This window comes from Mauremys reevesii, linkage group 2 (assembly GCF_016161935.1).
Source record: "Mauremys reevesii isolate NIE-2019 linkage group 2, ASM1616193v1, whole genome shotgun sequence".
Taxonomy (NCBI): Eukaryota; Metazoa; Chordata; order Testudines; family Geoemydidae; genus Mauremys; species Mauremys reevesii.
Genome location: NC_052624.1, coordinates 80,017,120 through 80,029,756, shown reverse-complemented (window position 1 = coordinate 80,029,756; position 12,637 = coordinate 80,017,120). Strand labels below are relative to the sequence as shown.

Genomic DNA, 12,637 nt, shown 5'->3' with positions numbered 1-12,637 from the left:
CCCACACTCACACAACACAGACCAAATTTGAGTGATGGGTAGCACTGTGAGAGTGCACACGGGAGTTGCAGTGCTGATGTGGTTTGCTCCAACTGCCCCTCTGTCATGATGGAGTTGTGGCTGGATCAGATCTGAGTGGTACTTCCTGCAACCCCAGGTACCAAGTTGCAAGGCCACTAAATGTGGCCTGGCTGTCCCCTGTCATGACAGAGGGGCAACTGGGCCAAACCTGAACAGCACTGCAACCCTGCATGCCTTGCTGCAATGCCACTCAAATTTGGCCTGGCTGCCCCTCCGTCTGACAGGGCCAAATTTAAGTGAGTAGTGTTGAGACTCTGTGTACCAAATAAAGTGCTGTAGCGCTACTCTGTCTGTTTGGGCCCCCATAGCTTTGTGGGTCCTGAAGTGACTGCACCACTTGCACCATTGCCACTGTCTAGCAAAGTATGTAAGCTGGTGCTGACTTTTAAGCATGTGAATAATCCTATTGACTTTAATGGGACAACTTGTGCTTAAAAGTAAATGTGTTCAAGTATTTTACTGGATCATGGCCTAAATCATGTTTTCTGTTCTGTAGGAGGATGAGGCCTTCCCCAAGAGCCCAGCCTGAGTGGGAGGGGTGCCTAAGGAAGGGAATCATGTTCCCAACATATGAAGCAGCAGCAAGGCTGCTTTATAGCAGTTAATGTAGCTTTGAGGCTGTAATAGCTTCTTTATCTCTTATGTCTCAGTGCTTTGGGAAATGAAGGCTCGTTGATCCACTGGCCCTGGTCTACTCCTCCCCTGCCCTGCTCTCACACTACTGGCATCTAATGCAAAGCACTAGGAGCCTATACAGAGCTGAACTTGAGGTGTACATCCCCCTGTACAGGTTCTTCAGATCTAGCCACCTATGCCACTGCTCAGTGGACCATTCCAGTTCTGTTGTCTCTAGGGATCTCAGCGCATATCCCACAGTGCACAAGGTTATTATTCATCTTATTCACAAGTTCTCTGCTCATGATACTCTCCATTTTAAAAAGAAATACCTTCTTTCTTCTGCATCCAGAAGACAGTGATATGCAGCGATATCCTTCTCCAGCTGTATTTTGTTGGACAGCAGAGTTTCACGATCCCTCTGCTGCTGCTCAGTTTCTGCTCTGATTTCTCGCACCTCTGCCTCTAGCTTGGTAATAACAGAGCCTAGGTTCTGAAGTTCAATGTCATGCCAGTGCTTAGCATCATACAAGGAGTTCTCCAGACCCCTTTTCTACATGAAACAGTAATTATAACACTCAGAACAGAGTCATGACGTCTGATAATCTTTATAGTAGTGTTTCAGCTAGGCCTCAGTGAATGGTATGTGTGGGAAATTTGAAACTGCCCTAATCCTTTGCATTTGAATCTGCTGAAATGGAGACCCCAATATACTGGGCGTTCTGTTCATTAGATATTTGTATCGTATCTGTGCATTGTGGCAATGTGGACAGATAAAGTGCTTTGTCTGAGGCTATCTCAGAGTTTTTCAAACTGTGGGGCTTGCCCCTCCTACAGGAGCATGGAGGAACTTTGGGGAAGGGTGAGGTGGCTTGTGCCAGTCCCACACAGCAGGGCCTGGTCCAGCCCCGAGGGGGGGCGGGAAGGGAGCATTACCTCCACCCTCGCCCCAACCCACCTCAGTGGGCCACCCAGCCTGTGGGTCAGGTTCAACATCCGCTGCAGCTGTGCAGATTTCTGCTTGTGGCAGCCTCCATGCCCAGCACTGAGTCCACCCCCAGAGACCTTCTCAGGCACTTTCCCCCACTCTGAAAACCCAAGAGGGGAGGGGCAGAGGGGCAGGTATTGGCCTTGCTCTAGCAGCGCTGCCTGGCTGTAAGGTAGAAGCAGCCTGCTGCTGAGGAAGCCTTGGCTGTGCCATTACTAAGTATCTGTGTATTTGAAACTTACAGGTGTAGGTAATTTACTTTGTGTTAAGGCCTCTGTTAGGTTTATGAGTAGGCTATCAAGCATACTTTATGTATCTATTTTTGTCTGAGTTGTGGGGGTGCAACAAAAATTGTAACTCAAAGGGGGTGCTCAGCTCAAAAAGTTTGTAAACCGCTTGTCTATCTGGTTAAAAGGCACTAAAATTTGCTTAATATACCTTGTGCTATATAACACTATGTACCCAGTAATCTCAATGAGGTTTACAAATGTTAATGAATTAAAGTGTTGAGGGATAAAATTTCAGAGCCTGATTTTCATAAGTGCTGGGCACCCACACCACCGGTTTAATCAATGAGAGTGCGGGTGTATAGGGACTTATTCTCACTAGGCACATCAAGATGAGAATATGCCCTAGAAAAGCATGCTGCATTTTATTGAGTATATTCCAGTGAGTATACACCAGTTCTAAATCGATAGCTACTTACCAAAGTTCTTAAAGATTCAGTCTCTGCTTGCAGACTCTGTATTTTGCAGGCTGTTTCATGAAACTCTGTTCTCAGGGATTCCACTAGTTCTTCCTCTTGGGTTTGTACAGCAGGTGCTGTTTCTGTGGTTTGCTGACAACAGGTAATAGTTGTCAGTCAAAAAATGCTTTAATAATAATAATAATTTACATTCCTCCCATCCCATAATGAAAGTAGTCTTTTGCAATTTGTGGCTACTCTGATTTTAAACCTGTCATTTATATTTTCAGTTCCTTTAACAATTTTGGATACTTTTAAGAACATAACCAACGCATTTTCTGTATACGTATTGTAAAATTGGTCTATGTATACATCTGTGCAAGAATACATACATATAGTCCCATCAGCGTGCTGCTTAATGTTCATACAAATACATTAAAAGTGACCTGCAAAGAGAAAAATGGGGTTCTGCGCTTTTTCCTCTTTATGATGTATTATAATTAAAGTTTTGAGGGTTTTTTTTTTTCAAGAAAGTTTTGAGGGTTTTTTCCCCATTTCATTTTATATTAGAAATCCACATCTCTTCTCAGTTTTTGTTTGTTTGTTTGTTTTTATGGAAGATTGTAGGAGTCATGGAAGACTGAAGAATTAATAGGATTACGACATCAAGACCAATGAAGTAAAACCTGATTAATGAAGAGGGGAAATTATTATTCAGATAATTTCATACTTTATATTTTGTTTGTTTAACACCTATTTAACTCAAACTCCCTAGAAATAGGCAAAGGAAAATACTTTTTATGAAAGATTAAACATAACTGCCTCTTTTAGTAAGGGAGAGACAACATGGATAAAGTAATATCTTTCATTGGACCAACTTTGGTTGGTGAAAGACACAAGCTTTCCAGCCATACACAGCTCTTGTTCAGGACTGGGAAAGGTCAAGGGTCAAAAGAGCTCCACGTCTGCTTCGAGCAAACATAAGACTTGATTTTCCTGATATTTCTCAGAAAAATCAAGTAGGAAAAAGCTTTTCTCTGGGGGAAAACAAACATTCAAGCCCTCTTTTTCACATCTCAAAACCAAAATCAGAACTCAGGCCCCATTTCCCTTCCCTTTCAGGTCACTTTTAATACTAGTTTATGTAGAGTACTTTGGGTTCACACTGAATGCTCAGCCTAGCCCTATCCCACTTTGTGGCCTATTTTCTGACCACATAATCTTTTACCAGGAAGGTAATATAACGTTCAAATAGATCTGGAATTTCATATGCTAATATTGGGAATGCATAGATACAGATACACCAGTAGCAGGGTGTGGGCAGTTGTATAGCTCAACTTATTTGTTACAGGATTTGACTCTGATTATCTCACTTGTAATGAAATTTAAAAACCTGTCTTAGTCCATATGGGTGAAATTCTTCCATGTGCAGGTCAGCAAAGACACATGCACCATTTAAGTCCCAATTAAGCTCTCAAAATAGGACTTAAGTAATGCATTGTGCTGCATTGTAAAGGGGTGAATTCTGCTCTGACTAGATTGTGCCTATATTAGACATAGTCATGAGTAGCAGATGGTGCAGACCCACATTGCCCAGAGGCATTTAGGGAGATACAGTCTTCTCCTGAACTACCTGATGAACTCCTGGTGTATCACCTGTGGAATAATTTGCACTTCCAGGGATCACACAGAGAGTCATCCCTATGCTTCTACGGGGACTGCAAATCTCCTTCTCCCTTTTATGAGGTGCACAGAGGAGGGAGGTATCTTTGTGTCCTCACCACTGGGCATCAGCACAAGAGCCACTCATCATCTGACACTAAACCTGATCTGATTATTTTTGTGTCCTCCTGCTTTTATTCTTCCTGCACTTGTGCAGTTGTCCCGGGGGGAGAGTGTACACCAAATTCCTTGTGCCTTGGATGCATTTGGGCAAGCGAGGGACAGGGCAGGATTTCTTTCTAAGTGCATGGTGCTATATTTTTGAAGTTCCTAGAGAACTGTTTGATTTTAGGACAGTCTGTGCTATTGCTCCGCATTGTGCACTGTTCAGGAGTTTGGAAGCTGACTTAATTTGTTTTTCATAGTATTAAAATAACTGAAATGATTAAAATAGAATAATGAAATATCTGGAAGACAATGATAGATCTGATAGTCTAATCAGCATGGTTTCTGCAAAGGGAAATCACGTCTCACTAATCTCTTAGAATTCTTTGAACATGTCAATAACGTAGTGGATAAAAGAATTGTGATTTATGTAGACTTTCAAAAGGTCTTTCACAAGGTGTCTCACAAGGAGGCTATTAAAGAAACTAAGTAGTCAAGAGGTGGTGACAGGTAAACTAGTTAATAGGAAACAAAAATAGCATTAAATGGTCAGTTATGACAAAAGTCTAACAGCGGGGTGCCTCAAGGTTCTATACAAGATCCCATGTTGTTAATAATCTTGAGGGGTGTGTATGTGAAGAGGAGATGGCCAGTTTGGCAGGTGACACAAAGTTATTTAGTTTAGTGAGGAACTTCAGAGGGACCTAACCAAGCTAGGTGAATGAGCAACACGGTGGTAAATCATGTTCAATGTTGATAAATGGCAAAGTAGTGCATTTGGAGGGAAATATTTAAAAAGCTTGTATACCGTTTAAGGATCTAAATTAACTATCAGTTCAGGATAGGAATTTGAGCATCATGTAGACAAATCAGTGAAGACTTCAGCTGCACATTGAGACATATTTTTAAAGATGTTTGGGCATCTATGGCACATTTGAAAATCCCACTAAGTGCTTATTGACATCTTTACGTGCATAAATACCTTTACAAATCTGACCCGATATGCAGCTGTGGTCAAAAAAGCAAAGAAAATGTTAGGATGCATGTAGAATAATACAGAACATATTGTAATGATGTTATATATAAATCAAAGGTGTGGCCTCATCTAGATAACTGTGTGCAGTACTCGTCACCCCATCTCTAAAGAGAGATTGTAGAATTAAAGGGAATTCAGAGAAGGGCAATGAAAATTATTTGGGTCTGGGAAAATTCTCATGTGAACAGTGATTGAAAAGAGTGGGATTGTTTGTTTTAGAAAGGAGATAAAAGAAGAGGGGGCATGTTAAAAGTATATTAAAATAATGAATTGTACAGATAAAGTAAATTGTTCTTTCTTTTTCATAACAAATTCATTTATTGAATTCAATGAAATAGAAAGGTGGCAAATTCAAAACTGATAAAAGGAAATACTTATTCACACAATGAACAATGAGACAGTGGAACCTGCTGCCACAGGATGTTATTGAGGCTAAGAACTTAGCACAATTCAAAAGGAGATTGGACATTTACATGGATAACAAGAGTTGTTATAGTTACTGCTGACAAATTCTGGAAGAGATATTGAAACCTCATGTTTCAGGGTTTAAGCCACTCTCTAACAATACTTAAGAGATTAGTCAGAGGTCTAATGTTGGGGATAGATTATCCCACATCTGCTTCAAGCAAACAATATACATTTTAGCCTGGCTAAATGTAAGTGTATACATTTAAGAACAAAGAATGTAGGCCATACTTACAGAGTGTGGGATTCTATCCTGGGATGTAGTGACTGAAAAAAGATTTGGGAATTGTGCTGGGTAATCAGCTGAACATGAGCTCCCAGTGTCACACCGTGGTCAAAGAGCTAATGCAATCCTGGGATGCATAAATGGGAATCTTGAGTAGGAATAGAGATGATATTTTACTTGTATATTTGGCAATGGTGAGACTGCTGCTGAAATACTGTGTATGTTTCTGGTTCCCACAATTCAAGAAGGATGTTGATAAACTGGAGAGGCTTCAGAGATGAGCCATAAGAATGATTAAAGGATTAGAAAATATGCCTTATAGTGATAGACTCAAGGAACTCAATCTGTTTAGTTTAACAAAGGAAGGGGTTACTTGGTTACAGTCTATAAGCATCTACATGGAGAACAAATATTTAATAATGATCCAAAGACTGGAAGCTGAAGCTAGACAAATTCAGACTGGAATAAGGCATAAATTTTTAACAGGGAGAGAAATTAAAAATTGAAGCAGTTTACCCAGGATTGGATATTTTTCTAAAAGATCTGCTCTGGGAAATATATTGGGGTAGTTCTATGGCAGGGATCTCAAACTCAAATGACCATGAGGCCACATGAGGACTAGTACATTGGCCCGAGGGCCGCATCACTGACAGCCCCTGCCCCTGCCCCACCTCTTCCCACCCCCTCCCCGCCCCCATTCTAACACCTTCCCCAAAGTCCCCACCCAACTCTGCCCCTCCCTGCCCCTATTCCAACCCCTTCCCCAAATCCCCGCCCTGCCTCTTCTCCGCCTCCTCCCCTGAGTGCGCAGTTCCCCGCTCCTCCTCCCTCCCTCCTGGAAAGCGTTAAGCGCCGCCAAACAGCTGTTTGGCAGCAGGAAGTGCCTGGAGGTAGGCAGAGGAGCAGGGATGCGGCAAGCTGCGGGAGACGGGGGCAGCGGGCGGGTGAAGGGAGCTTGGTAGCTGCAGGAAATAACTTGGGGGAGTGGGGGGGCGCAGGGAGCTTGGCAGGCTGCAGCAAATAACTCCACGGGCTGGGTGTTTGAGACCCGTGTTCTGTGGCCTTTATTATACAGGTAGTCAGTCTAGATGATCACAGTGGTCCCTTCTGGCCTTGGAATCTCTGAACCTATGAAGTTAGGTATGTGTCGACAGTCCCCTTTGCATGTGACACCTCTGCACAGTTGAAGTGCTGGTTGTTAGAAGTAGAGGCTATAATAAATTTCTGTTTTTTAAATAGGAAAGAGTGAGAGGATCAACTTCCACATGAGGATGAGGAATAAGTAGGACCTTGAAGTAGGGAGAGGGGACAGAAAAAACGGGTTTCTCGTAGGCAGTTATCACACTCCTAAAAACATGTAGTGGGCCACATCCTCAACAAAGGTAATTCAATGTAGTGCCATTGACTTCAGTTGGGCTCAGCCAATTTAAGCCATCTGAGGATCTGGCCTACATAATATCAGCTCTGTGAAAGATTTGCTTAACAAGATTTGAAATGTAAGGATTTGATGAATTTCCTGGATAAACTTATCTTTCTAGGTTCTTATGTGGCCGCCATCACCATGGTGTCATTGTTGAAATCAAGGGATCCTAGGTGCTGACTTTCTAATGTGTTGGGTGGTGCTCCGCCCCAGACAGCTGTTTGGGAGCGGGAAGTGCCTGGAGGTAGGCAGAGGAGCAGGGACGTGGCGCGCTGCAGGGAAGGTGGGCGGCGGGTGAGGGGAGCTTGGCGGCCGCAGGAAATAACTTGGGGAAGCGGGGGGGGGGGTGTACAAGGAGCTTGGCAGGCCCCACTCCCACTCCACTCCTTCTCCCAAGGCCCCCCTACACCTCTTCCCACCCCTGCTCTGCCTCTTTCCACCCCATCCCACCCCTTCCTCAGAGCATGTCTTGTACTCGCTCCTCCCCCCCAACGCCCTCCTGCATGCCGCAGATCAGCTGGTCCATGGTGGGTGGGAGGCGCTGGGGGATACGGAGAGGCACTGATTGCGAGGCCCACGGGTGGGAGGTACTGGAGGGAGGGAGAGGTGCTGATATGGGGGCACCCACCATTTTTTTTCCATGGGTGCTCCAGCCCTGAAGCACCCATGTAGTCAGTGCCTATGCAAGGGATGTTTCTTCCTTATTTATAAATTAGTAACATTCTTTAAATTCAAATACTTTTTACAGAGACAAACTGTACCTCAGATTCCTCTTTCCTTTCATTTTGCTGTCCTCCTTATCCCCCCACCCCTCTTGCACCATCTATTTTTGTAGCAGCTCCGCATCATAAACCTTATGGGGACTATGTCTTTCCTAAGTATTTCTGCAGCACAGTGATTTTACTGTGCTGTGGAGAGTGAGACGGCCGTTAAAACATAGGATTATGCACTGAGCTTGATACTGCAAAAATACTTACCTAAAGTAGTTGTTTCCCCCACCTGCATCCCCCCAAAATCATGATTCATCTTAGCAGAGGAAACGCTGCAATACATGTCAGTGATTTTAGTTGCATTGTATGCAAGATGTCTGTGTGCTGAGACATGGTACATGAAGCGGAAGGGTGAGGGGACAGCAAAACAGAGATCATTTTAAGCAGGGATGAAGGTAAAGCCAAACCTAGGGGACAGGTTTCCTCTCCACACCTATAAATGGCTCTCCTGTTATGTGAAATCATGTCACACAGTTATGGTCATCCCTAGTTGACAGCAGTCAAATCCTTCTGTTTGCTAGGATGTTGGGTGCTAGCCTATGTTTGCTGGTCATGCATGTTTTTTCTTAAACTTTACCTTTTTATTCCCCCACCCCCCTCAGCAGAGTAGTTGAGAAAGTGTGGCTTTTGACAAAAGACTTAATTCTTGAATCCTGTCGAGCAGCGGTTCTCAAACTTTAGCAACCCGAGGACCCCCATTTTGATTTAAAATTTTTCAGGGACCCTCAAGCCCACCTGTTCAGCCCTAGGCCCTGCCCCTACTCCATCCCTTCACCCAAGATTCTGCCCCACCTCTTCCTGCCCCCTGCTCACTCCATCCCCCCTCCCTCTGTTGCTCACTCTCCCCAACCCTCACTCACTTTTACCAGGCTGGGGCAGGGAGTTGGGGTGCAGGAGGGGGTGTGGGCTTTGGGAGGGGGTGCGGGCTCCAGCCAGGCAGTGCTTACGTCGGGCAGCTCCCAAAAGCAATCAGCACATCCCTCTGGCGGCAGGTCCTAGGCAGGTGGGGGGGGTGGGGTGAGCAGGGCGTCTCTGCACGCTGCCCCTACCCACAGGTGCTGTCCCTGCAAACAGGCGCTGCCCCTGCCACTCCCATTGGCCGAAGTTCGTATTGGCCGAAGTTGCCGGCCAATGGGAGCTGTGGAATCAGCATTTGGGGTGGGGATAGTGCACAGAGACCCCTCTGCCCACTCACCTCCCCGCAGGGGTGCAGGGACGTGGTGGCTGCTTCCAGGAGTGGTGTGGAGCCAGGGTAGGCAGGGAGCCTGCCTTAGCTCTGCTGTGCTGCCAGACTTTTAGCACCTAAAATCTCCCGGTTTGGCTTCAATAGCCCCTGGAAGATAGAGCCTGATTCCGGGAGACTACCGGCGAAACTGGCAACCCTAGCTGATCAGCAAGGCCAGCGGCCCAGTCATGATTCCCTGCTACTCCCCCTCCCTCCCAGTGCCTCCTGTATGCTTGGAAACAGCTGTTCCCCTGTGTGCAGGAGCGCTGGGAGGGAGGGAGAGGAGTTGATCAGCTGGGCCTGTGGACCCCCTGGAGTCCCTGCCCAGGGGTTTGCAGACCCCAGTTTGAGAAACACTGCTGTAGAGAACTAATTTTCTGCTTTAGCATCTCTGCATTGGAAATGATAGGAAAGAAAATGTGTATAGACTCCCTTATTTTGCAATGAAAACATCAATGTTTTAAAATCGATATAAATAGGCCCAATTTCCACCCTCAGTTACATCTGTGCCACCCCAATGAAGTCAGTGGATTTGCATGAATGCTTCTTGGGATGAAGCTGGATCAAGGTTCCTTAGGCTATCATCATTCATTGTTTCAAGAAAAAATATTTTAATGATTACCCCACGGGACTAGAAAAAACATATGTTTTTCCTTGGTGTTGGAGACAGCTGCAGAGAACACTGTAGGTGCCTACCTTGGTATGAAGCAAGGCACCTGTCTCAACACGATTTTTCTCTATATCCTTCTCCCAGTGAATTCTGATTTTTTCCAGTATGTCATCCAGGCCAGTTCTGATAGGAGCTTCCAGTTCTTCCAGCTGTGATCCAGCAAGCTGATTGTATAACATCTTCACATCCTGAAAAAAACATACATATAAGAAAAAGGGTCAGCTGTCAGTTCCAGTTTTAGAGGATACTAAGGAGCACTTATGGTGCAATTTAGTTGTCTTGGTGTGATGCAAACACATCCACAAAGCCATTATTTAAACTTTAGCTCTTGTTGGGGCTATTGCAAGCTACTTAAAAGATCTGATTCTCCATTACCTTGCACCTTCTGTGGTCATTTACACGTTTGCAAAGTGAATGCAGTGTGAGTGTAAAACACTGTTGTTCTGTTTTGGTAGTGTGCACAGGAGTAAATGACTATATAAGGTGCAAGGCAGTGGAGAAGCAGGCCCATTGTCTAGAGGCCCATTGTCTATCCTGCTCTCTGGAGGGGATATTCCAACTAATCCATTCTTTCATATGATTTCCTATGTATGGTGTGTTACAGGCACCTTTAGGATCCTTCCCAAGACTATAGCACAGCCCCCAACTGAAACCTGTCTCTGTATAAGCATGTGTGTGTGTGTGTGTGTATATATGTATGTCTGTATGTATGTATGTATAAGTTTGCTGTCTCAGCTCAGAGGATCTGCATGCTTCTTGGATGTGAGGCTGGGATATAAAAGGAATAAAACTCCCTGGAAAAGTGTTTGTTCATCACTGCTTGAGAAAAACTATTTAGATGGCTGGTAACAGGCCCATTATTTAATATTTATTTTCTGCAGACCAAATTCAGGCCAACTCTTTTACAAATGCTTGTACAAATATTTTGAGCACTGTCATTTGTATGGGCACAAAAACAAATGAGGTTTGCACATGTAGGCCTGAATTATAGTCCCTTTTACACCACCCTATTTACATATACCATTTCCTGCTAGAACTCCTAGAACAGTGTAAAAGGGCCTGATAATTGGTCTGTAAACAATATCACCTACAAGTGATGACAGTGCTGAGAATATATGTGGGCGAGGGTATGTAAAAATGTACGTGCAAAAATGGGGGCTGGGTTGAGGTCTCTTTAAAAATGTGCCCCTTTGATATAATCATTCTGTTCAACAGTTTCCTGTGATGACATTTCCATGTGAAGATCAAGTACTTATTCTGGGTTCTATTGTGACCTGTCTTATATGCCTGCATTGGTAAATAATGGAGCATATGTCAGGGCCGCCCAGAGGATTCCGGGGTCGGGGGGGGGCGGCGGGGGCCCTTTTCGGGACCGGCGCCCGAAGTGCCCCGAACGGGGGCGCCGCCCGCCGGCCCGAATTACGCTGACGGGACGCGCCCGCGCCGGCAGCCCCAGGCTCAGCGGTGGGGGCGGGGGGGGCCGTGGGGTCTCGGGGGCGGGGCCGCCGGTCCCGTCCCCGAAAGGGCCCCCCCCGCGCCCGCCGGGCCGCGCTTGCGGCTGCGCGCGCTGCGCCTCCCGCCCCGCCCCCCTCCCTCCCCCCTCCCTCTCCCCTCTCCTCCCTCCAGCGCCGCCGCGCTCGGCGCGCGCGGCCGCCGCAGGCGCAGGCGAGCCCGCGCGCGCGGAGGGAGCTGCTGGGAGCGGCGGGCGAGGAGGCGGGCGGCGAGGCCTCAGCCCCGCCCGAGCTCCCAGCCCTCCCCCCAGCCCGCCCCCCGCAGGCGGGGGCGGGCGGCGCGCGGGGCGGCTGGCCTCGGCGGGGCGGAGGAGGCAGGCTCTGAGGAGGAGGGCGGGCCCCTGCGGGCCCTGGGGGGCTCCTCCCCCCCCCCCCCCCTCCCGGGCAGCCCCCCCCCCTGGCATATGTCACAACCTTACTCCTCTGCATGAGCTACCCACATTGCCATTCTGGGTACAGAAAGATAACAGTTGCTGCAGAGCCTCTACTCCCTTCTAGGGCTGTTGATTAATCGCAGTTAACTCACACGATTAACTCAAAAAATTAATCTTGATTAAAAAAAAAAAGAATTGCAATTAATTACCATTTTAATCGCACTGTTAAACAATAGAATTGTATTACATATTAAATATTACATTTCAATTAATAAAATTATATGAATTTTTTGCATTTTCAGATATATTGATTTCAATTACAACATAGAGTACAAAGTGTACAGTGCTCACTTTATAGTATTATTTTTATTACAAATATTTGCACTGTAAAAATGTTAAAAGAAATAGTATTTTTCAATTCACCTCATACAAGTACTGTAGTGCAATCTCTTTATTGTGAAAGTGCAAATTACAAAGGTAGATTTTTTTTTTGGTTAACTAACTGCACCCAAAAACAAAACAACGTAAAACTTTAGAGCCTACAAGTAAAATCAGTCCTACTTCTTGTTCAGCCAATTGCTCAGACAAACAAGTTTGTTTACATTTACTGGGAGATAATGCTGTCCGCTTCTTGTTTACAGTGTCACCTGAAAGTGAGAACAGGCATTTGACGCATGTTCATGTTCATCATCTGAGTCAGATGCCATCAGCAGAAGGTTGATTTTCTTTTTTGGTGATTCGGGT

At 45.6% G+C, this 12,637-nt stretch overlaps 1 protein-coding gene across 1 annotated transcript in view; it reads right to left on the bottom strand.

Moving 5' to 3' along the window:
* Positions 1-997: 997 nt before the first annotated feature.
* Positions 998-12,637, bottom strand: part of BFSP2 (beaded filament structural protein 2) — a 34,442-nt gene continuing 22,802 nt past the window's right edge. The window contains exons 4-6 of the mRNA XM_039522965.1: positions 10,035-10,196; positions 2,391-2,522; positions 998-1,249 (exon numbers count right to left, since the gene is read on the bottom strand). Coding sequence (XP_039378899.1) covers positions 998-1,249; positions 2,391-2,522; positions 10,035-10,196 — 546 coding nt within the window. The remainder of the gene's footprint in view (positions 1,250-2,390; positions 2,523-10,034; positions 10,197-12,637) is intronic.